Here is a 25027-nt window from a genome sequence, read left to right on the forward strand (position 1 = left end):
GCGCTTGGGCTGAAGGAGCCCCTTTGGAGTCTGTACACACCCCCAGTGAGCGCAGGTACCTACTAAGTGCGAGTGCCGAGCGCGAGTGATTGGGAAGATTGAGTGACTGTGAGGACTGAGTGAAACATACTTTGAGAGTATGCATATTGTTTTATCACTGAGTTGCATCGCATTCCACATGCACACTTGACATACAGGCATAGAGATGTATTTTTCTCATGTTATACGGTATAACGTCATTCATGACTTATCATACATATTAACATATAGGCATAGAGATGTATTTTCCTCATGCCATTTGAAAATGAAACATTTACCTGCTGAAAGCTTTGGAAAAAATTACAGTTTTCAAACTTACTCATACTTTTGGTATTTTCGGGAAAAGATTTGGGATTTACTGTTATACTTGAAAAGCATGCCTATTTTTCCGTAACTATGAATGAGTCGAGCATCATATCTCTGAGTTACTTCGTGTACCATTTTTACTATATTGTTATGCATTTTTGTTGATTATTAGAATTGGACTCTGACCCTTGCCCCAACTCGTCACTACTTTTACCCTAATGTTAGGTTTGTTACTTATTGAGTATATGGGGTCGGTTTTACTCATACTACACTTTTGCACCTTGCGTGCAGACTTGGATGCTGACGTTGTTGTGTATGATGGGAGCTAGCATTGAAGATGTACCTGAATTCCAGTAATAGTTGCCTCTATTTCATGGTAGCTCTAGACTTATGAAAAATATGTTTATGTATAATTCGGACAGATGATGTATTTATATTACACTAGCTTTGTAAACTCTAAATCTTAGAAGCTCATAATTTATATTACTAGTCCTTGGAAAATGTATAAGATTCAGATATTTTTATTTATTTATTTGTCTCGTTAAATTTCATTGAAATTGGTTTATTGTCAATTGGCTTACCTAGCGGGTTGGGTTAGGTACCATTATGACTAGTTGGATTTTGGGTCGTGACAAGTTGGTATCAGAGCTCTAAGTTCATAGGTTCTACAAGTCATGAGCAAGTGTCTAGTAGAGTCTTGCGTAATGACGTCCATACCTATCTTCGAGAGGCTATAGGGCATTTAGGATAATTTTCCATCTTTATTTCCTTATCGTGCGGGATTGATTCAGCTTGAAATATAACTCTTTGAATTCCTTCCATGCATTCGTATGCGCATGTGAGCGCTCATTATCAGTTGTGCATCGATGGCTTGTGATTCCATGGATGAGGTGCTAGATGTGATTCATGTGTACTGATGATGGGCCAGTTTGGAGGACGTAAGGTCGGGTTTTGGCTGTAGCTTGAGCACGAGGATTTCGTTTGTGTCAACATGTGTTTTTGGACTTATAAGTCTGATAGTGTCCCTATTAGTGGAATTCATGGCTCGATGAGTGGTTGGATGGCTATATGATAAGTATGATGTGACTGCGGGATGTGTTCAGATGGATTGAATGTGATGATAAAAAGTTTGCTTGAGATGTAAAAAGGACTATTGGGTACTTGATTTCTGTATTGATGTGGCGTATAGTCTCGAGTTATGAGTGTATTGGAGGATATTTTATGTTGTTTAACAGTGGAACGGATTAGGTTCTCATGCCTTGTTGATGAGTTCAGACTCAGGAAGAATAAGTGATTGCATAGGAGTTGTGGCTGTGAAAGGGTGTAGAGAGATATCAGTTTGAGGCTAAGCAGGCAGGTTATCACCTGCGGGGTGTCCTGAGGTTGTGTGATCCCTATGTTGTGTCTGTGGAGAGTTTTCTCTTACCGGTGGGTTTTTTGTGTAGAACCTTGAGTTTGGATAGCTTGAGGAGGGTGCCTTGACTGTCACGAGGATGAACATGAGCTTAGCAGATGATTTGAGGTATTATATGGTTTGTGTTACATGAGCTTATGAAGGATTTAGTTGAATCGTACTACGGTATTATGGTAGTAATAGAGTATGGGCATTGTGAGTTATCGAGTGTTTTGATCTATGTCTTTGAGCCAAGTGGGGGAGTCTGCTATCAACGATTTGATTGCATGGTCATGTGTTGTATTAGTTTCGGTCTGAGGCATACTTGTAGATCAGTTATGACTTGCAGAGGCTGGTTTTGAGGATGACTTAAGTAAGGAAATTTCTGGATGCATGGTGTATTATACTTTATGGGTATATAGGAATCATGGAATGATTGAGGTGTTATTCGTGAAGGATGTAGTACGCATGGTGTAGGAATTTGCTCGGTTGCATTAAAGAGGGGTTACTTCTGTGGGTGTTGTTGTGCTAATGGGACACAAGTCATTCGGCCTGTTTGGGGCGGTGCAATTGAGATTTGAGCAGAGTGGATGACTCTCGAGAAAGTTCTAATGGATTCAAGATTTTTATGTCGCAATTGTGAATTTTTTCGGATTTGTATATGGATGGAATCTGAGATTTTGAATTGGATGGTGTCGAGATTTGTGGCATTTCTATATAATTATGGATTCTACATTTCAACATCAGGAAGGTGAAGGAAAACGGCTTTAGATTCACAAAAGGTCTCTTCAGAGTGAGTGTCTCGGTTGTGGTAACGTTGGGGTGTTTAAGAGGGAATACAACGGTGTATGGGCCTTAGGGTAGTGTGGTTTTATTCTAGGATCTTTTGGGGTGAGTCTTGGTTGAGGTCATGGTATTATGGCGAGGAGGAGTGTCAACTTGAGGGTAATTCGGAAGGAACTTAGAGAAATAGGGCAGCCTCGTAGTAGGTTGGATCAATAGGGTAATGGTATGCTCGATTCTTTTGGTTCTCATGATGTGGTGAGTCTCTACAGGTGTTTTGTAGCAGTACTCTTGGGTTTGGTGACTCGCGTGGCTTGGTTGAGTTAGAGAGATTCAGTTCTGACGGCTTGATTGTGTGAAAATGGATTTCAAAGTGCTCTCGAGGATTTCCTACCGGCGTGAGGAACATGTTGTGTATGGTAATTTTCTCCTCGATGAGATCAAATGGAAGGTTCCTGGCCAATTGAGTATGTAGTTTGCTGGAGACTCAGAGTTGATTATGAGATTCTCGTACTTTTCCTATGATGGCATGATAGACGTAGCATGTTATGTGGGATTAAGATTTGCATGTGTAAGGTCACGTGTCCGTTTCGAAGGGAAGATCATAAATTCATAGACAGTATGGACGGTTTTCGAAGTTTAGATAAATGCTATAACTATTTGGTAATTCTTGGGAAGGGTGCGCATTTCAGAAGGTGCACTGTGTTCAGAATTATGGATGCTTCATTGGTATTGCAGTACCCACCTGGTTGATCGACTGCAAATATTCATATTTTGCTATGTGGCAAGAAAGAATTATAGAAGTATTCCTCGTGGGATGATCGTGTATGAGAGATGTGTTTAGACATTCGGGCGGTGGAGTTGGGATCGGATATGGTGTTTTATGTGTTCTATGGACTTGGAGACCGAAAATTCTTCAGAAATAGATCGTTCAATGGTTGTGGAATGTGAAGATGTGGCCAAAGCTAGCCAGGTGATAGTATGTGTTATGGTTCAGTCATTGTGGACTTTCGGAGGGTTATGTATCTATTTGTGGGTGACCAGAGTGGATTTGGGGTCCATTGGCAGGCCCAATGAGGATGTGTATTCTACACCGGGTCGGATTGGTTGACTCCGTACTGCTGTTGTTGAGGGATGTTCCATTGGGTTAGAGTTGAGCTTATTCGTGTTCTGAGATATTCTATGAGTTACCCTTCTATGCTATGAGGGGTTGGGATCCGTTGGTTATAGGCACACATGGTGTGGTCCTATATGGGCCTTATAGTAAAATTTGAGTGAGATGGATATTAGGGTGTTGAATGATTGATTGCGCATTTGGTTATGTTCTTTCCGGACTGTGGTATTGTGTTATTGGTTCCTCCGTGGTTATGGTCATGCACCTTGGGTACTTGAGGTCGAATTGTGCGTGGCTGTTGATTTTGGGCATGGTGGCTTGAGGTATTCCATATGGACAGTGTTTGGACGGGGTCACGCATTGCAACGGAGTTATGTTGAGATATGATCTTTTGTCTCATATTCGTGTGTCGTGGTTCTATTGTGTATGATGGACTTATGGCATTGCGTTTGTGGTGGTATTTGTTAAACTTGCAGGACGGTTCTCTCATTTGAGTCATTTTCCATGATTGAGTACATTTGAATTATTACGTATTGGTGTACGGATTCCACAGTTTGTGGCTCTGTGTAGTATTGGGTGGCGTGTCAGTAGAGTAGCTTCTATTTGATAAGAGAGGGTCGTCGGACCTAGAATGGGTGCTATCGGATTTGATTGCGGTGTATTTGAAAGGACAATGTCGTTGATCGGCTTAGAAATTGGCTATAGTTCTTGTCGAAGGAGAGGAAGCTCCATGGCTTGTTGATATGATGAGTGGTTAGGAGTTTCTGCGTGTTTCTTTCATCATCGGCAGTGTACGAAGGTTTTAGAATGAGGTTTTGTTTGATATGAGGTTTATTACCGGCATTGGGTTGTTTTGAGCAGCTACTGTGATCGGAAATTTTGCTACGAGTATGCGAGTCGTATGGTATGTCATGTGATTACATCTTGGGTTATGGTTATGGATTGATACAGCTTGTTCAGACTCAATCAGTATGTGGAAGCGAGATTCGAGTCTTGTAGGAAATTCCAGGTATTGGAAATTGGATTATGTGGTTTACGGGCTGAGGTTGAAGTAATGATCTTTAGTTATGTTGTGTTGTTGGGCCTATATGGAATAAGGTGACGTGGAATCACCCCCGGGTAAGTGCATGGTAAGGTTACATGGCAGTTGATGGCTTTGGAACAACTCCTGGTACGTTCGAGGACGAACGTATGTTTAAGTGGGGGAGGATGAAACAACCCGACCGGTCGTTTTGATCATTTGCACTTCGCTCGGTAGTTTAAGGGAATGAGTAGCTCTGTATGATGTATTATGACTTGTGTGAATCGTTGATTTTGGTTTTTAGGTTGTTCGGAATCGATTTGGAAGAATGAATTTCATTTTTGAAGCTTTAAGTTGGAATAGTTGATCAAGTTTGACTTTTTGGCATTTGAGCTTGGATTAAAGTTTTGATGGTTCCGTTAGGTCCGGATGGTAATTTTTGGAATCGGACGTATGCCCGAATTTGCAATTGGATATTTCTAGAAAGATTCGGCACTAATTGGCGAAAGTTAGAAATTTGAAGGGTTGGAAAGTTCATGAGATTGACCGGAAGTTGACCTTGGGGATATCAGATTCGTATTGTGGTTCCGGGAATTGAAATAGCTTTGTTATGTTATTTGGGACTTGCGTGCAAAATTTGGGTTCATTCCGGGTTGATTTGATATGTTTCGGCATGAGTTTTGAAAGTTGAAAGTCCAAAGTTCAGTTAAGTTCGAATTGAGGTGTGATTCGTCATTTCGATGTTGTTAGGTGTGATTTGAGGCCTCGAGTAAGTCCATGTTATATTATGGTACTTGTTGGTATGTTAGGATGGGGTTCCGAGGGGCTCAAGTGAGTTTCGGATAGGTTTGGGTTGTGTTGCGCTCGTTTTTTAAGTTTCGACGTTGTTTCTTCAAGCATAAATGGTACCACATTAAGCAAATGAGCTCCAATTTTTGTTTGGATTAAAGCATTAGATCCTAATCGTAATTGTGGAACTATAGCAACTGCAATCATCACGTTTTGACATCGCATGAGGAATTTATGGCCATTTTACTAAGAATTGAGTTGCCAGATTTTTTAGATTAAATACGCAATTGCCACTTAATTCGTATTTAAAAAATTACACTATTTGCAAATATTGAAACCAATATATCTCCTTCATTATAAGGTGAATGGAGTAATTCAAAAGTCTAACTTGACTGGAATTTCATAAGGAATCCATTGGAGGCATCAAAAGTGAGTTTCGGGATCATTTGGCATGAGAAACGAGGTAGAACAACTGGGCAAAAGCATATAAATCAAGGGTTTGTTCATTTGGTCATATTTTTAGTTGGGGAGCTCGGATTTGGACGATTTTTGAAGTGATTTTCACCACAAGGATTGGGGTAAGTGTTCTCTACTCATTTTTTTTAAATTATATTTCATGAACTTATCTTCGTTTTTGGCAATTGGTTGATGATTTCAAAAGTGAAATTGGGTATTTTTGTCAAAAACTTCATAAGGCAAATATTTGAGTTTTGAACATTGAGTCGAAGTCGGAATTGAGTGAAACTAGTATGGTTAGACTTGTAATTAAATGAATTGTCGAATTTTATAAGTTTCATTGAGTTCCGAGGCGTGGACCCATATTGGATGTTTTGGTTGATTTTGGGCTTTTGAGTAAAGATTTGATCTTTATCAATTGGAATTGTTTCCTTAGGCTTTATTTGATGTATTTGAGTTGCTTTTGGCTAGTTTCGAGCCGTTCGGAGGTCGGTATGCACGTGATGGAATTTTCGGAGCATCGTTTGACTTGCTCGGTATTGGATTTGGCTTGTTCGAGGTAAGCAACACTTCTAAACTTGGTGCTGAGGGTATGAAATCCCAAATTATGTGTTATGCATTTAGTGTTAAGGTGACGCACATACTAGGTGACGGGCGTGTGGGCGCGCAGTGTGTGAATTATGACTCAGTTATTTCTGTGGTACGGTGTAGTTACCTAATCTTATTTTTATTCATGAAATCTCTACGTGTTAGAGTAATTGAGGTGTGATCCATGTTAGAAACCCTATCTAGGCTATATGCTTATCCTGTTGGGACCCACTAGGGTCATTTCTGCTATTGAGATATATGTTTATATTGAAATTACATACTCAGTTATACGCATTCATCTACATATCATATCTCAGTATCTGTTACCATTCATTGATACATCACATCATTATTTTTGGGCTGATCTTTTATGACATTGTGAGCCCGAGAGACTGGAGAGATTGATGACTAAGTGAGGCCGAGATCCTGATTATGAGGATATTGATGGGATCGGGCTTCACTTCGCAATAGTTATTATTGATTCATGCCATGATTGGCTTATTATAGCGCTTGGACTGAAGGAGATCCTCCGAAGTCTGTACACACTCCCAGTGAGCGCAGGTACCTACTGAGTGCAAGTGCCGAGTGATTGGGAAGATTGAGTGACTGTGAGGACTGAGTGACTGGAAGGACTCAGTGAATTGATACTCTCAGAGTATGCATATGGTTTTATCACTGAGTTGTATTGCATTCGACATGCACACTTGACATACAGGCTTAGAGATACATTTTTCTCATGATGTACGGTATCATGTCATTCATGACTTTTCATACATATTGACATGTAGGCATAAAGATGTATTTTCCTCATGCCATTTGAAAATGAAACATTTACCTGTTGAAAGATTTGGAAAAAATTATAGTTTTCAAACTTACTCATACTTTTGGTATTTTCGGTGAAAGATTTGGGATTTACTGTTATACTTGAAAAGCATGCCTATTTTTCCGTAACTGTGAATGAGTCGAGCATCATATCTCTAAGTTACTTCGTGTACCATTTTTACTATATTGTTATGCACTGTTGCTGGTTATTAGAGTTGGACTCTGACCCTTGTCCCAGCTCGTCACTACTTTCAACCTAAGGTTAGGTTTGTTACTTATTGAGTACATGGGGTCGGTTGTGCTCAATCACCTGAAAGTGTAAGCCCACGACTAATGTCTTCCGAAACGTTGGCTTGGAACAATAATTCTAAACTACCTTCATAATTGATTCTTATCCATATTCTCCTATGCAAATAATTATTTATGAGATTTCTTCTTCCAAATATCCACATTAAGCCAAGTGGAAGCCTAATAATAAGTCATTTGGCATTGCTTAAGTCAATTGACAATATTAGGATAAGATAAGTAAATAATATAATAAAAGTAGTTAGAATTTGTGTGGTTAATTTTTCTAATATGATTGTGAAATGCGGCATTTCTAATTACATTAGATGTTGAAGTTTTCTTTTTAATGACTTTTTTGCTAATTTATGTGGAAGTTGGATGTAATTTTGTAACTATCAACATGAAAAAATCTGCAAAACTATCCAACAAAATGCCTAAAAATTAATTTAACATTTAAATTTCAAGAGATAAGTAATTAACTTTATTCCTAGAAAATACCTAACCCCCAAACCCACATTTTAAAAGAAAAAAAGAACTATTGCCCTTAACTCCATCACCAACATCTTCTTAATTAAAAACCTATTATTATGAAAAATTTTATTTGATCTAACTATGTCAGCAGATTTTAACATTCTCATAAACGGTGATAATTATTATGAACAATATTCAAATAGAATTGTGCACCATAACAAGATTTCTTGGTCGGCCTCCAAGGGATATATATCTATCAAATCAGGCAACTTTTTAACCTATTAATTAAATTATTACTGATACGTTTTCATATAGTTGCACCAATATTTATCAGTTAATTATACGAGTTTATATAATAATATTATCTACTATTTCATGAAGAAAATAAAAAGATGATAAATATTTTAAATGCAAACTTTATCCTGAATGTTTTCAATTTGTTCGAGTACTTAAATAATAAAATTGTAATTTAAGAAAAAATAGTAAAATTTGGATAGACTTGAATGTATGAATATGCAGTGTGTTTACATGTTCATACAATGATACTATCATTTACATGCTTCTTTGTATATGTCATATTTTTCAAGTAATATTTTCTAATAAAAAATTATATTTAATATTATTTGCGCAATACGCGAGTACAAATACTAATAAGAAAGAAAACATCTCTGATAAAAATTGATAGACCATCTATTATAGATATGTATTAGCTTTCATAAAAGAATATTTGGAGGTCATTACTCATTAACACTTAACAGTTAAACAAAATCCCATCACACATGAAAGAAAGCAATTTAAATAGGAAAACATTGTCGTCAAGCGGAAAAAGAAAAAGAAAAAGAACAAAAACAAAGCTTTTGGTAGAAAAATATAGAGAAAGGAATATGTGAATCAATTGACCGCAAGTGAAGACGTGAAAACCGACTATTTGTCGTGAGATGAATGTTTCCATATCGTATTAATATTTGCACGAGGGGGCGGTTCAAGCAAATTGGTGGCCTAAAGCAAAACTTATTAAGAGGCCTTAACTTTTTGAAAAAAAAACTCTTCACATATATACTTTTATTTAAAGTAATTTTTTTAATTTTTTAAGAAGCAAAATTGTTAATAATTTTTTACAATCTATTCTCTTTATATTTCTTTTTCAATTGACAATTTATCCAATTCATTTAATTTTTCTTAAGACGTTGTTTAAATAGCTCTTTTTTTTTGAAATTGGTATTGAAGTTCAGTTCTTCTCCTCTCTTTTTTTCATGTATTTTGGGTAATTGATTTATATGTTTTAGGTAACATATTTGAATTCTAATATTTAATAAAAAATAATATATACCTATAAGTAAAATAAAAACACCCAACATGGATGTATTAGCCATGAACTTGATTGAAGACGTCACACCCACTATGGGTGTGATAGCAATTAAATCAAATGGAATTGTGAACAATCAAGTCATGTCGACACACCTTAAATGCCCATCCACCATGGGTGGACACTGATTTTTTAGAATTGATTTTTACAATTGGTAAAATTTAATTAAAAATAATAAAATTTTAATATAATACAACCTAATTCTAGAAGTTGATAACTGGATATCACTATAAAATTTCACTGCTTCAATTCAATTGTTGCTATGTTTGAATACTTTAAAAATGAAAAGGAAAGCTCAATTTAACTTATTCAATGCTCTTGCCTAATTTTTGAGAGAATAAATAGCTTAACAAGATGGGAAAAAAGTACATGGTACAAGTTTTATTATGAGAAAGTAAAGAAAAGGAAAAATATATTGATATCAAAATAAAAATTTTCAAATGTCACCATCAATCAAATAGCTAAATGGTTCTCTTTAATTTTTTAATAAAAATCTTATTCTGTTCCTTTTTATCATACAATATTCAATGGTATTTTGTTAAGAAAAAAAATAAAAAAATAAAAACTATTTATTAATAAAAAAAATGGGGCCTCAAAAGCTGTGGGGTGGTTTGCTTTAGTGGCTTGAACCTACAGCCGGCCCTGATTTGCATATGGCCAGAAAGCATCGACATTAAAGTTTAACAAAACTAATGAATTACAACTATACTTTTATTGAATTTGTCCAAAGTCCACATAAAGAAAACAGACACAAAAATCGATAATCCAACATTTTCTTCCCCAATACAAATTAACTATAAACATCTTTTATTTCCTTCCACCAGCAAGTCTGTCTTTCAAAATTTTCTGCCCCATGTACCTGCATCACATTTATACAAATCATCACCTATGATTATTAGCAGAGGCGAAATCAGAAAATTCAATAAGGGTGTTAAAACCTCTGTCAGTGGGCTATGCAAGGATGTTCAAAGTCTATTTTTAAACAATAATAAGTAATATTTTACCTTATACGTAGTATAATTTTTCGGCGAAAGGTGGTACATCCTTGGTGAAAGGTAGCTTCGCCCATGATTATTAGTCCAGCATAATAATACAGAAATATCATCAAGATTTGTTAAACTAAATTTACCTTCCAAGCATCATGACAGTGGCTTGAGGATTAGTGCCAGGGGAGTATATAAAAGTGGATCCATCAATAACTCTCAATCCATCAACCCCAAAAACTCTATAATTTCTATCAACCACTTTTCCAACTTGACAACCTCCATGATAATGCCATATGGTCATTACTGTGTCTATACAAAACTGTTCTAAAGAAATAGAGGCACTCAAATGTCTTGGCCTCAAGTTAATTGGAAAAGTCAACATTGTATCCATTAAAGATTGTGCTGAAGTATAAGGGTATCTGAATTTGGAGAAAGATCTTGATTCTATGACCTCTGCTATTGTTTTCATGCCTTGTACACATCTTTGTAAGTCTCTTGGATCTTTGAAGTAGTTGAAAGTTACTTTTGGATTTTCATTTGGGTCTTTGCTTTTAAGTTGAAGAAAACCTGTTGAATATGGTCCTGCTACTTTTTCTAGGATGAGACCAGCTTGCATAGGGGAGTGTAGAAGGTGTGGGTTGATCCCAGGTATGCCTTTGGGGAACTGCATTTCTGAAGGTACCTTCAATGGGTCCATGGTCTGCACCAAATGAAAAAAAATAAAAAATAATAATTCACCGATGACCATTTTTACCCTTCTATTTTTACAATCATGTCACTTGAGTAAATTTATATGATTTGTATTAACTGGTAATCAAGTCATAATGAAATCTAACCAGTACTATTACAAGTTACACTATCAAAGATTGTATAGATTAAATCCCTCTAAATACTGCAATACAAGTATGCTATCTCTTTTTTCTAGTCAATCCCTTAAAATGATAGTTAGTCAGAATTACTACTACTATACAAATTCCAATCATATGCATATTCTTGGTTGGCATTTGTACAGTTTCTCAGAATAATTTTGGAAAATTTCTTTACTAGTGGAACTGTTTAGATAGTTATTTTGAAAGAATTGTCCTGCTTCTCAAATTCATCTTTATTTTCTTAAAACAAAAGTGACTCAAAGCTACTTTTAATACCAAAAATTTTATTCAAACACCACTCAAAACTTTGTCATAAATTTGTCATGTCCAAATGAAGGTTAAATTAAACAGTGTAACCATTATATGGTGCTCGCGAACCCCGTTAAAAGGATATGATTACGAAAGTAAAATTATTAGTGATGGGAGTCTAATTAATGTTTGATTAGTGAATAGTGCCTCTTTCCGGGTCAAATTATGTCTAATTGATGTTTCGATTAGTGACATAAGCTACCAATGCCTAATACTTATTCACTACAAAAAATTAACTGTGATTAGTTACGTTTTATAGAGTGATCTCACCTGATTAGCTATTCTTTTAAAATCATGGGCAATCCTTCGCATCCAATCCAACTCCAAAGGCCCACTGGCAGCTTCAATGTAACTTTTGAAGCCAGTAATACCAACCACTTGAATAAGAGAAACTTCAACAGGGTGTGGAGAAGGAACAAAGACAGCATTCATTGGGTTATCTGACATACCCTTACCAACCATGGGCTGATCCACCAAAATATAGATCCCATGGGCCTTCAATTGCTTTGCCGGCCCAATACCACTTAACATTAACATTTGTGGGCTTCCCAATGCTCCAGCGCTCAAAACGACCTCTTTTTTGGATCCTTCGTTCAAGTACGCCATGTGGCTATTACCTTCTGAATCTAGAAACCGAACTCCATAAGCTCTTGGCTTCCTTCCTCCTGCTTCATTTTCAGTAAAATCAATGACAGTGTTAGTATTCCTGCTCCAAAAAATAATACTTAATTTTTATGCTTTTCTTTTTAGTTTGTTCCAAAATAATAACATACTTATTTAGATATAATCTAACTTGAGATGATTTATAGTTATAGATATGTCTATGGCATATTTATATTTATAGTTTTAAAAGTCTCTTTTCTTTTGTAAACTATGTTAGGAAAAATTTAAGCAGTTACCTTCTTTTTTGAACATGATCTGTTGCACGGTTGCATACAAATAAACAGTAATTTTGGTAGGATCAGCATACTCTAATAAATCAGCAGCAGTATGCCTATGACCTTGTGGATCAAAAATGGTACCACCAACTTTAGTTCCAAACAAATGTTCATACGTAAAACCATTATATGGTTTCACTCCTACTTCCACAAGACCATTTCTCACTGCCGATTGCCACTGCTTTATCTGAGGCTGAAACGCCACTTTCTTTTCAACCCATTCATAGGCTTCATTCACTACCTTTTGATCCCATCCCATTTTCTTAACGTAGCCTTTGCTTGCCCGTGAAAAGAACCCGGCATTAACGGCCGAGCCGCCGCCTAAGACACGGCCACGGTGGTTGAATACACCGTCGGTAGAGATGAAGAGTTGTGCGGGCGATGAAGGAGAAGTGTCTGCTAAATTGTTGGCAAAACCAGTAATGTTTGTGATGTTTGGGTTACCATAAGGCAAGCCACCTCTTTCCAATAACAAAACATTGGAACCTTGTGAGAGAGTTGCTGCTAACGCACAGCCAGAAGTTCCTCCTCCTATAACGATATAATCGAAGAATACCACCTCTGGTGCTGATGTAGCGTCCTTTGCGAATGTGGAATATGGGGCTGCATGCATAGAAACGAAACTACTTTTACCACCTTCATTTTTATCGAAATTGAAAACATTGTCACCTAAAAGAGAACTACATGTAGTTTCTCATAAAAAGTGAAATTAGTGACCTTAAAAATAAGATAAATTAGCTGCTAAAGCATATTACAATGCACTAATACACCAATAATGTAAACAATCCTTACATTTTTTTAGAAAATCGAAACATGCTTTTTCATTAGACTCATCATTAATTCGATCTTTTCAATTGATCTTGCAAGACAGGAGAAAATGGAATCAAAGAAGAATTAATCACGGCAATTTTACAGCAGGAAGAGATACGCACCTTTCTCAGAAAAACAAGGAACGATGAGAATGAGAACTGCAAAAAGAGAAGAAAAAATGTAGTGGCTCCAATTACTTGAGCTAACCATCTTAATGTTTCTAGATTTATTTGGTCGTGAGAATTAATAAATGTCACAGAACAATACACTGAAACAAATGTTCTTTTTATAGAGAGATCATTGAAAGGAACGACTATAGAGGCAAAACATTCTGCGAGGTGCAAGGAATTTTGGGTTAGGCTAAATCGGAGAAACAGAGAATTGTAGTTCAACAAATCAGATGGTGAACTAATCCATGTAAAAGATAAGCAAGTCGGTGGTTGAAGACTGATGAAAACGCAAAGCTTCATCATTTACCTTAAAAGAGCCCGTTTCTCTAACTCTCACCTGCCCAAAAGGAGCATCATTAAATGTTCTTACCGCTAATTGACGGCAAGTTAATGAAATAGAATAAACTATTACAACATTTTAATTACAAGTATATTTAACTACTTGGTACTGAATTTCCAGAAATTCACGAATTTGAAGGCATTTGAGTAACCTGCATCTTGCTCTCCCTGGGCTAACAGAACTACAGGGTTACTTTTGAATTGTCTCTTTGATAGTGATTACACAAGAAGGCTTGACTTAAATGGTGAGGAAAGGAGCACTACTACAATATATGGGTTTGTCAGTTTTTTTTTTTTTTTTTTTTTACATTAGTGGTGAAGGCACGCTACACTAGCGAGCCTTCTTCTTGTAATATTAATGCCCCAAACTTGACGGCCCACTAAGTATAATTTGAGAAGAAGGCGCCCTGACTAATCGCACCTTCCGTGTAAATTTTAAAATCAGTGGAAGGCTTTATTAGCAAACGCGCCTTCCTTGCATTTTTAATTTACACAGAAGGCTCAATGTGCTAACGCGTCTTCAGTTATAATTATATTCAACCGGCTGACATTAATTTTACAAATGTGTGACGCTATAGCTTTAAGTGTTACGACCCAAAAATACACTAAGTCATGTTGACACCTAACCCAATCCGCTAGCTAAGCCAACTAATAGAAGTTATAACAAAATTGAGAAATCGACAATATATGTATATGGAAACTACAACTGAATTCAATGCAATTACCCTAAGGGTTGATAGTACAAGTCATGAGCCTCTATGATTTGGATTACAAAACCAATATGAAGAATAAACACAATATCTGTTTGAAGTTTACATAAACAGGCACTCACATCCTAAGCTACCATGAACAAAGGATAGCTTGAATGCAAGACTTCAATGCAAGACTTTGTCTCCCACAGTTACGTAGCTCCAAGATCTGCACGCAAGGTACAAATGTGTAGCATGAGTACAACCGACCCCATGTACTCAGTAAGTATCTTAACTAACCTCGGTGAAGTAGTGACGAGGTTTTTAAGTCATAAGATACCCACCAATATAACATGTTCAGTTAAATTTGCAATAAAAACAGTACTAGAAATGACAGAGAAGAGCACAAGAATAGATAAAAGCAATAAATGATTACTAGAAGAAATCACGGTCAATTTTCTCCATATCACAACCAATCCTTCTCTTAAAGCGATAACTACCAAACAACATAGTAAATTCGCGAATATTCATAGTATGAGGAATGTGATCAAGATATCAAGTTAAATAATACGGCAATACTCTTCATGCATTTATCTCATCCTCACCAAATATATAAATGTATCTCAAATTAATTGGCATGGCAATACCTTTCGTGTATTTATCTCATTCTCACCAAGAATATGTATTACAGTACCAACCACGTAAAAGAAATGCCAATAATAGTAACAACAAAGTGGAAAGTAGACAGGTAGCAATGTCGAACAAGGCAGAGCATACATGCAACGGTAACAGACAGAGTAAGAAGCACAGAAGTAATGATGGCAATTAAGGTAGGAGGACATATATTTCTCTATCTAGCAAGGTAGAGGAGTTTGATAAAAGCACATCAACTATCAAAGGCATAAATGTAGATATAACAAACAAGACGGAAAGCATGATTGTGACCAGATAAATAGATAGAAAACATGGATAACACAATAACAATTAAGATAGGAAGAAAATACGTAACAACAACAAGTCTCATACAAAGCATAGGTGCAGTAATGACAACTTGGAATGAAAACACAAATGTACATGCAATGGCACGACATCACCCTTTGTGCTTTACTCTCTTCCTTAGATATAAAGTATATGCAATGGCACGATATCACCCTTCGTGCTTTACACTCTTCCTCACATGATAATGTAAATAAAATAGCACAATATTATCTTTCGTGTGTAATGATGTATATGAAATGGCAAGGCATCACCCTTCGTACTTTACACTCTTCCTTGCATGATATGTAAATGAAATGGCACGACTATATCCTTCTTGCGTAATGATGTATATGAAATGGCACGGTATTACCCTTCATGCTTTACACTCTTTCTCATATGATAATATATATGCAATAGCACGACATCACTCTTCGTTCTTTTCACTCTTCCTTACCAAGCAATGTGTGTCAATGACAAGAAAAGTAGAAAGTATGAATAACATCAAGAAGTAGTTAAGCAAATACACCATGTGAACATTAATCACAGCTCTAGAACCAATAAACAATTCAATAAACCTCAAGAATCCTATTGTTCAAGTATTTCGACAAAATCTCAACATGTTTTTCAACATAAGTATGGAACCCAAGTACCTCATAATTATGGTCATTGACATGTATTCGTTATTAGGTATAGAGATCACCAAATTTAGCACATCAAAAATTTGACAAAGAGTCCGTCAAATTTAATCAAGTTATAATAAGCTAAATCATGGTTCCTAGTATTGAAATCCATATTCATATTATTATAGAAGTCAAGTAAAACACGAGGCAAGAAAATTACATATTCCAACAAGGCACAAAGAATCGTATAATCTACCCCGAGCATGATTAACCCTGGTACATGCATATATGCTCGTCACCTCATATATGCATCACCCCCGCATGTAGCAAACAATATCATTTTATTAGAAAAAATTCTCCCAACAAATTTAGGCAAGACACTTACCTCAAGTAAGCTAAATTAATACTCTAAGAATCCTTTCCCATGCAAATCAACCTCCGAAAAGCTTGAATCCCAATCCAAATTATGCAAATTCCCTCAGAAATTGCCCAAATTCGAGCTCCAAAACCTTATGAGAAAAAGTGACTAAATTTTGAAACAAGTAAAAAAAAATACAGTAGTTTTTCCATCTCGAATCAGATCCTAGATTACCCCGAAACTTACATTTGATAAGCCTAAAATAATCCTTGTGAGATTACACCCAAGATAGATTTTTGAATCACCTAATCTGGCCTTAAAATGAGGGAGATATGTGTCACAATCCCAAACGCCCTCCGTAGGACGTCGTGATGGCACCTAGTCTCTGAAACTAGGTAAGCTGATTACTATCACAATTGAGCCAGTTATTAACAATATGTAACGACCCGACCGATCATTTTGAGAATTTGCGTTCCGTTCAGTAGCTTATGATCTTGAGCAGCTTCATATCATGTATTATGACTTGCGTCTGTGATCGATTTTGGTTTTTGGATGATTTGGGATTTGATTTGGAATGATGATTCATGTTTTAGAAGTTTAAGTGAAAAGAGTTAATCGGAGTTTGACTTTTATGTAAATGACTCCGGAATGGTATTTTGATGGTTCCAATAGCTCTGTATGATAATTTTGGACTTAGGCGTGTGTCCGGATTTGGATTTGGAAGTCTGTAGGTTGATTTGATGCATTTTGGCGAAAATTGGAAAGTTGAAGGTTTAGAAGGTTGAGAGGTTTGACCGGAAGTTGACTTTGTTGATATGGGGCTCGGATTACGACTCCGAGAGTTGTAATAGCTCTGTTATATCATTTGGGACTTTCATGCAAAATTTGACGTCATTCCGGGTTGAATTGATATGATTCAACGCGAGTTGTAGAAGTTGAAAGTTCATAAGTTCATTAAATTCGATTTGAGATGCAATTCGTAGTTTTGGCATTATTTGATGTTATTTGAGTCCTCAAGCAGGTCCACATTATGTTATGGAACTTATGTGTATGTTCGGAAGGGGTCTCGGGGGTCCCAGATATGTTTCGGACGTGTTGCGGATCATTTTGAGCCTTGTTAAAGTTGCTGAAGAACCTGTATGCTGCTGTCTTCGCACCTGCGGATGATGGACCGCAGGTGCGGTGACGCATGAGCAGAGAATTAGAGCGCAGGTGCGACTTTGGTTGGAGAAGGCAGGGACTGCAGAAGTGGTCATCCGGTCGTAGAAGCGGTCATCCGGTCGTAGAAGCGCAATGTTTGTCACAGGTGCAAGGGTAGCAGAGGCTGGAGTGAGCACAGATGCAATGGTCTTTCCACATCTGCGATACCGCAGATGCGGTGCATGGAGAGCAGATGTCCTGTGTTCAGTGGTTCTTGCAGGTGCGAGCTTTTCCTGCAGAAGCGGTCGTCGCACGTGCGTGTTTTTATCCGCAAAAGCGGAAGTGCTGGGGCAGAAGGTTATATTTCGAGAGTTGGCCATCTTTATCATATCTTGAGTTGTAGACATCGATTTTGGGTGATTTTGGAGAGGTTCTTCACGATTTGGATTGGGGTAAGTATTCTTTATCCGGAATTAATTATATTTCATGATTCCATAATTATTTTTATCATTAAATTAGTAAATTGAATGAGAGAAAACGGGAATTTTTGTAAAATCTTTAAAAAAATATAAAATGAGGATTTGAAGGCCGATTTGATGTCGTAATTGGATAATTTTGGTATGGTTGGACTCGTCTCAGAGTGGGTGTTTGAATTTTGTGAATCTTTGTAGGGTTCCAAGGCACGGGCTCAGGGTTGACCTTTTGGGTTGACTTTTTAGTTTTCATTAAAGATCGAATCTTTGTTATCCTCATTTGTTTCCTATGGTTTTTATATATGATATGAAGTTATTTTGGCTAGATTTGAGCCGTCCGGAGGTTGTTTCACATGAGAAGGTCATTTTAGAGTATCAGTATAGCTTCTTTGAGGTAAGTATCTTGCCTAACTTTGTGTGGGGGAAATCATCCCTTAGGGTTGGAGTCATTGGTGTTATTTGTGTTATGTGAAAGCCGTATACGCGAGGTAATGAGTATGTACTCAGGATTATATGTAAAAATTGACTGGTTTAGACTCTTAGGCTTCCTTCATATATTTATTTGGAAGTTGTTAGCACCTGTTGCATTTTTTATTTGTCATGTATGCTATCGCATGCTTTATTTGAAGTTGTCATTACATGTCACATTCTTTACTTGTCGAGTTTTCTCTTACATGCTTTATCTCAAGTTGTTACCGCTTTTACCATTATGTAATTTCTTTTATTGTCAAGTTACTTTTAGTTAAAATTGTTGTACATGATATCCTTTTGTTGCTAGGTTATTCTCATGCATTTTGACATAGTTGCTAGTGCATGCCATCTCTTTCATTGTTAGTCTATTCACACACTAAAATCCGAAGTTTCCCATTTTATTGAAATACTTCCACTATTGAGTTTATCCTTAACTAATTAATTAGAACTGAGGTTGTCGAAAGTAATTAATCTATTTTAATTGGAGTCGTGTTTAAAGGGGGTGTTGTTCCTTGTTGAGTTACTTTCCCATTCATTTAGTTGTTATTGAGATTCTATATATATTGTGTTGAGCCGTGGGCTATTTGTTGGGAAAAATTGATATTGTTGGATCTGTGGAAAGGTTGTGGCCTATGGGTACTTATGATATGAATTGATACGTCATGTTGTTGTTGTGATGTTAGCATTTGTGAAATTGTTGTGTGGTTTGGTTGTTGTTATGCGGAGCATAAGGGTGGCATTTCACCGTTGTTATTATGCGTGGTATAAGGGTGGCATCTCACTATTATTGAATGTACGGAGAGATATGATGGCTATTCTACAGAGTGATACGGGTGGCTATCAGAGAGATAAGGGTGGCTAATGAAATTGTCAAGGTCAGAGTGATACGGGTGGCTATTCTACAGAGTGATACAGGTGTCTATCAGAGAGATAAGGGTGGCAAATGTGATTGTCTGGGCAGAGTGATAAGGGTGGCTATTATACAGAGTGATACGTGTGTCTATCGGAGAGATAAGGGTGGCTAATGATATTGTCAGGGCGGAGTGATACGGGTCGCTATCAGAGAGATAATGGAGGGAATGTCAGGGATGATGTATGATGGCTTGGGGACATTGTGTTGACGATTTTTGTGTGAGGGTGTGCTTTTCCTTGTGTATGTCATACACATTGCGTGACTTGTTTTGTTAATTCGATGAGCTACTCGATGTCTTTGATATTACTTGTTGACTTGGGTTGCAGCAGTACACTCACACAAGCATACACCGTAGCATGCCATTATACTAGCTTAGGAGTATGAAACTTGACATTTATTGATTGTGCCCATGTGTTCTTGTACGGGCGAAATGTGATTATGAGCCTGTGATCATGCCGGGAAGATTGTGATTATGATCCTGTGACCACGCGGGGTGAATTGTGAATGTGAGCTTGTGATCATGCCGGGCGGATTGAGATATTGGCACGTGAGTTGTCCGTGCGGTTGTGATTCGAGATGTGGGTATGAGGTGTCATGAGTATGTGATGGTGGGTTGAGACCTGTGACTCGTGACTATGATATGAGGTATCACAGAGTGATTTTGTTGTGAAACTTGTGTTAGAACGGCTTGATAAATTGGTTGTCATTTGTGTTCCTTATTTGGTTTCAATGGTATTTTCACGGTGTTCTTATTGCTTTACTGTTTATATCACTTGTTGATTCTTGTTGCCATTTACTGATTTCTGCTTTCCATTATTAGCTTTATACTTCCATACAGATCAGGTTATTTGGTCTAGTGAGTGTCTTGACTGTACCTCGTCACTACTCCATCGAGGTTAGTCTTGATACTTACTGGGTACCAACCGTGGTGTACTCATACTACACTTCTGCACATTTTTGTGTAGAGCCATGTATTGGATATATCGGACCCGGCAGAGTTAGCTTGTTGATCGCGAGGATTCAAGGTAGAGCTATTTGGTTGTCGCAATCCCTTGGAGTCATTTCCTTACATTGTACTGTTAGTTTGTCATTTGAACAGTATTGTACTTCGATCCTTGAGATCATTCCATGTACTCAACTAGAGTTCATGACTCTGTATTACCAGTCTTGGGAGATTATTATGATTATTGCTGCGTAGGCTTATTCCGCTTTTGTTTCGGCATTTATATTAAACTATGTTTCAAATTATCATTGTTAATAACTGGCTCAATTGTGATAATAATCAGTTTACCTAGTCTTAGAGACTAGGTGCTATCACGACGTCCTATGGAGGGAGTTCGGGGTCGTGACAATATGATGTTTTGATGTTTTAAAGGAAGTCTGAAAATTTAAGGGACATAAATGGCATTTGTGTAATTATTTTACACCAGAAAATCAACAATAAAAGAATGTTCGTTTTAGCACCCAAAACTCTTTCGGAACCTCCCGGACACAAACCATATATGCATTTCCATCATAAAACACGCTATGAACTGAAAAGACCAAAAAGAGGTCATCTTGACCTGATATTGACCATGGTCAAACTCCAAATCTTTAACTTAACTAGTCTCTCAACCAATGATCCAAAATACACCCGATCCCCTCGGGACCGCATCCAGTCCTACCAACAAGTACAATTCCATTATCCAAAGCCTCAAAACACCCATGGTAACATCACAATAAAGAATCGAGGCTCAAACTGAATAGAATTCTCTTAGATTGTTAAATCTTCATTCCTTCAAAAGAGTATCTGAATCACACTTAAACACTTCGGATTACTTTCAAACTTTGCACACAAGTTCAATTCAACTATATACACCTATCCAAAGTCTCAAAATACTAATTGGAGTCCAATAACATCAAAGTCAACTCTTGGTCAAACTTATGAACTCTTAGGTTATTCAAATTGCCAACTTTTAAGAAATAGAGTCGAATTCTTCTAGGAACCTCCAAAACCGAATCTCAATATACGTACGAGTCCAAAATCATCATACGAACCTATCAGAATCATAAAAATTCATTTCCGAGTTCATTCCCAAAAGTCAAATCTTGGTCAACTCTTCCAACTTAAAGCTCCAAATCGAGAGTCATTCCTCCAAATCAATCTCGAACTACTTGAAAAATAAAACTGACCATACACGCAAGTCATAATACATCATATGAAACTACTCAAAGTCTCAAACAACCGAACAAAATTCTAAAACTCAAAACGACCAATCGGATCGTTACATTCTCCCCCACTTAAACATACGTTCGTCCTCGAACGTGCCTAGAGTCATTTCAAAACCATTAAATCACTATATAAACCATTCATACATATACTCATGGGTGATGTCACATTGCCTCAATCCATAAAAGCCCATTGACATAATCTCGACTGAAGATTCTTCCTTTAACCTTAACTGATAAGCCTTAGAACTAAATTTCAACATCCAAGATGCCTTCTAAGATTCGATTCTCGCATACACACACTGTATCGATCTCAACCAGCTAAAACAAATCATACATATATTCACAAGATATAACCACACAATGTAGGCCATCGCTCATGTGCCCATAGAAATATCTCTAACCACAATAGCTTTCCATTACCAAATCCGGTACCGGTAACAAACCTCATATCAAATAAAATCTTGTTCCAAACCTTCGTACTCTGCCAATGATGAAAGAAACATGCAAAAACTCATAACCAATCACCCAATCAATAAGTCGAGGAGCTCCCACGTCCGAAAAGGGCTGTTGCCAAATTCTAAGCGGTAATATAGGATTATTCTTCCAGAAATTCCTCAAACCAATACGATAGTGCAAATCTTAGATCCAGGGCCTTGTTCACCCAATATAAGCAGCCCAACGGACAAGTCACACCAAAAGCCATATGGATCCCCCACATAACGCGGTCCATACACAAAACAAGTAATAACTCAGATATGATAGATAATAGTAAGAGGTTCAAATAAGAAGGCTACCAAGCAAGTTCAACAGGAAGGGTAATATGGCTACTTTTTATAGGTTTTAAAATGTCAATTGATCAGTGTGTAAGGGTTGTGGTGTACTGAGAAGGTGAGATAATTTATGAAACTAACACAGTTAGATATTATTATGGTGCCCGTTCCATTGTGAAACTTCCACTGAATGTTGAATATGAGCGGCTAGTTAGAAACTTGCATATTATGATGAAAACCAACCCTAACGAGGTAACGCTTATTACCTTTGGTAGGTGGCCATATATGACCACACAGGGTATTTCTCGATATATAGAAATTCCTATTGTTGATAGTAAGTCATTGCAAGATTTGTTTAGGGCATCTGATAGATTAAGGCATATGATAAATTTTGATGTGCTTGAGATGTTTATTAAAACTGAATTATAGGAGGTTCTTGAGCCCACAAATATTTTTCATGAGCCATATCTACTTTCTAATATGCCATCTTTTAATCGGAATGAGCCTCCAAACGAAGCTTATGTGCCATGTACTGATCCACTGAGTAGTTATTCAGAATTTCATAGTTTTACAAGGTTGTTATCACAAAGTACAACACCATAAATTGACCCAACACCTAGTAGCTATGGCCATGGTTGTACTACTTTTGGCACACAGTTTTCTACAAAATATTGTCATTATCATAGTTTTGGAGATGGTGGAGGAACGAGCAATGTAGAGAACACATTCGAGAATACTGAAATTGTAAGGCCTCGTAAAATTTTACCTAAAACTCCGGGGTTTTGTGGTGCCGAGGTAGACTTATGCGTTGATGATTGTAGAGATTCTTCAAGGCTCGCAAGCTCGTTGTGGTACGAACTTTTTGGGTTGAACAGTGCGTTATGGAGGTGAAGAAAAGTTTTGGCAGTGCAGTGCATTTCTGCGGTTCGTTCTGCGATTGCAGAACTGATCTATGGACAGCAGATCTACCGTGGAATGAAGCAAAAACTTGAGCTAATTTTAGGACCATTATGCGGTCCATTATGAGGCCGCATAATCATTTTGTGGGCCGCACAATCCATCGCAAATCCAATATAAAATATTTCCGGAGGGAAGTTTTGCGGGACATTATGCAATCGCAGAATTGGTCTGCGGACCACATACCTGTCGCAAAGTGAAGCAGAAATGCCCAGTTCTGGAGGGCCATTATGTGGTCCATTCTACGGGCCGTAGAAGCGTTATGCGATCGTATATGCAACCGCAGATCTGCATCGAGGCTTCATTTTTCTAATTTTTTTAACCCGACCCTATTTCAATATATAATAATTGAAGACCATTTGTAAGGTAAAAACCTGATAGTTTTAGAGAGAGGAAGTGCCATAGGGTGAGAGGGAAAGTTCCTAAGATTACTATCCATCAATTCTTGCAGAAAGTTGGAGAATTCACAAGGAGAAACTCACAAGTTCTTCATCTAAGAGGTAAGCTTCTATGTCCTAATCTCAATTTCAAATTTTGGGTAGAAGATGGTTTAATGAGGGGTGTGATTCTTGGGTGTGAGAGTGTATCTATGCATGCATGTACAATCATGGGTTATGGGAAGGTAATTGAGCTCAAATGGGTAGACCTTGGTTTGTGGGGTGAAGGAAATCCACCATAGGAGAAGCTAGAAATCATAATGCCCACCCAGTGTTCGATAAAATGCTCAAATGAGCTAGAAACATGAACTCCTTCCTAATTTGTGTTCAATTTTGCTATATCTCTAAATAGATCAAAGGTGGTATGTTTTCCGGAACCGTGTAGTGAATGAAGGAAAGCCCAAAGTGAGGTATGTTGGATAAAATCCTCTTTTATAATTGAACCCCACAATCGTCTCGAAAGTCCCGTGTTGCTCATTATAAATTGATTATTACGAATAAGTCTTGTGTCAAAAGATATATGCGTTCAATATGTATTCCAAATGGTTTTGTTATGTTGAGTTACTATTTGAGAACGTGATTTAAGTATGGGCTATGTGTTAATATGTTATGACTTGAAAACGTGATTCTAATGAAAGCTATCATGTCGAATTGTGTAAGAAATCACATGTTCCTAAGACCCTTAGTTGCTCATATGGGTGCTTAAAGTCTTGAATAGAAATGTTTGTTGTTGACGATTCGTGATGATGTTTGAAGGTGAAACAGTAAGTACGGAATATGAAATATGGCAAATGTGCCAAAAATGATATTACATTTGGGGTCATTAGTGCGAATAAAACAAAGAGGCGTTAACCAGGCGTTGAAATGAGTTCTGAATCCTTTTAATAATAAATTCTTTGGGAGTATCGTTTAGTCACCGAGGAAGGGTAGGTCAAAATAACCTAACCCCAAAACTACAAGTGTCGGTGTAGGAGTGATTGAGGGGTAAATCCCCGTGTTAATGAGATGAGATTGTTTCCCCTTATATGGGATGGGAATGATGTGTTGAGATGTTTCCCCTTGAATGGGATGAGATTATTGCTAGAGAGATGTGATGTGATGTCGGCCCATATGGCATTGTGGTGAGACGGATTAGCCGATCGGGCTGAGATCGGAT

General features: G+C 37.2%; 1 protein-coding gene and 1 long non-coding RNA gene across 4 annotated transcripts; one reads left to right on the forward strand and one right to left on the reverse strand.

Moving 5' to 3' along the window:
- Positions 1 to 10126: 10126 nt before the first annotated feature.
- Positions 10127 to 13793, reverse strand: LOC104085620 (protein HOTHEAD-like). Of its 3 annotated transcripts, none has more exons than XR_011407887.1 (5): positions 13468 to 13793; positions 12497 to 13138; positions 11868 to 12265; positions 10438 to 11119; positions 10127 to 10292 (listed from the first exon to the last, which is right to left on the reverse strand). XR_011407887.1 is itself a non-coding variant. In XM_009589704.4 (5 exons), the coding sequence occupies exons 1-5, from the start codon at positions 13553 to 13555 to the stop codon at positions 10241 to 10243; spliced, it is 1734 nt and encodes a 577-aa protein (XP_009587999.1). In that variant the 5' UTR covers positions 13556 to 13793; the 3' UTR covers positions 10127 to 10240. The 3 variants fall into 3 exon arrangements, 2 of the variants coding, with proteins under 2 accessions (XP_009587999.1, XP_009587997.1); XM_009589704.4 differs by having other exon boundaries at positions 10563 to 11119; positions 11868 to 12262; XM_009589702.4 differs by having other exon boundaries at positions 10563 to 11119; positions 13468 to 13700.
- Positions 10769 to 11233, forward strand: LOC104085619 (uncharacterized). Its single transcript, XR_001967174.3, has 2 exons — positions 10769 to 10905; positions 11018 to 11233. It is a non-coding gene; the product is annotated as an uncharacterized lncRNA (long non-coding RNA).
- Positions 13794 to 25027: the final 11234 nt, after the last annotated feature.

Source organism: Nicotiana tomentosiformis, chromosome 5, assembly GCF_000390325.3.
Source record: "Nicotiana tomentosiformis chromosome 5, ASM39032v3, whole genome shotgun sequence".
NCBI lineage: Eukaryota > Viridiplantae > Streptophyta > Magnoliopsida > Solanales > Solanaceae > Nicotiana > Nicotiana tomentosiformis.

Bases quoted from the DNA above. Each gene is read 5' to 3' on its own strand.
- LOC104085620 (XM_009589702.4), bottom strand. From the start codon at position 13,555: ATGGTTAGCTCAAGTAATTGGAGCCACTACATTTTTTCTTCTCTTTTT. The intron at 13,139-13,467 runs GTGCGTATCTCT...CTATGCATGCAG, and splicing joins TCCTTGTTTTTCTGAGAAAG to CCCCATATTCCACATTCGCA. The intron at 11,120-11,867 runs GTGAGATCACTC...CATTTGGTGCAG, and splicing joins TTAAAAGAATAGCTAATCAG to ACCATGGACCCATTGAAGGT.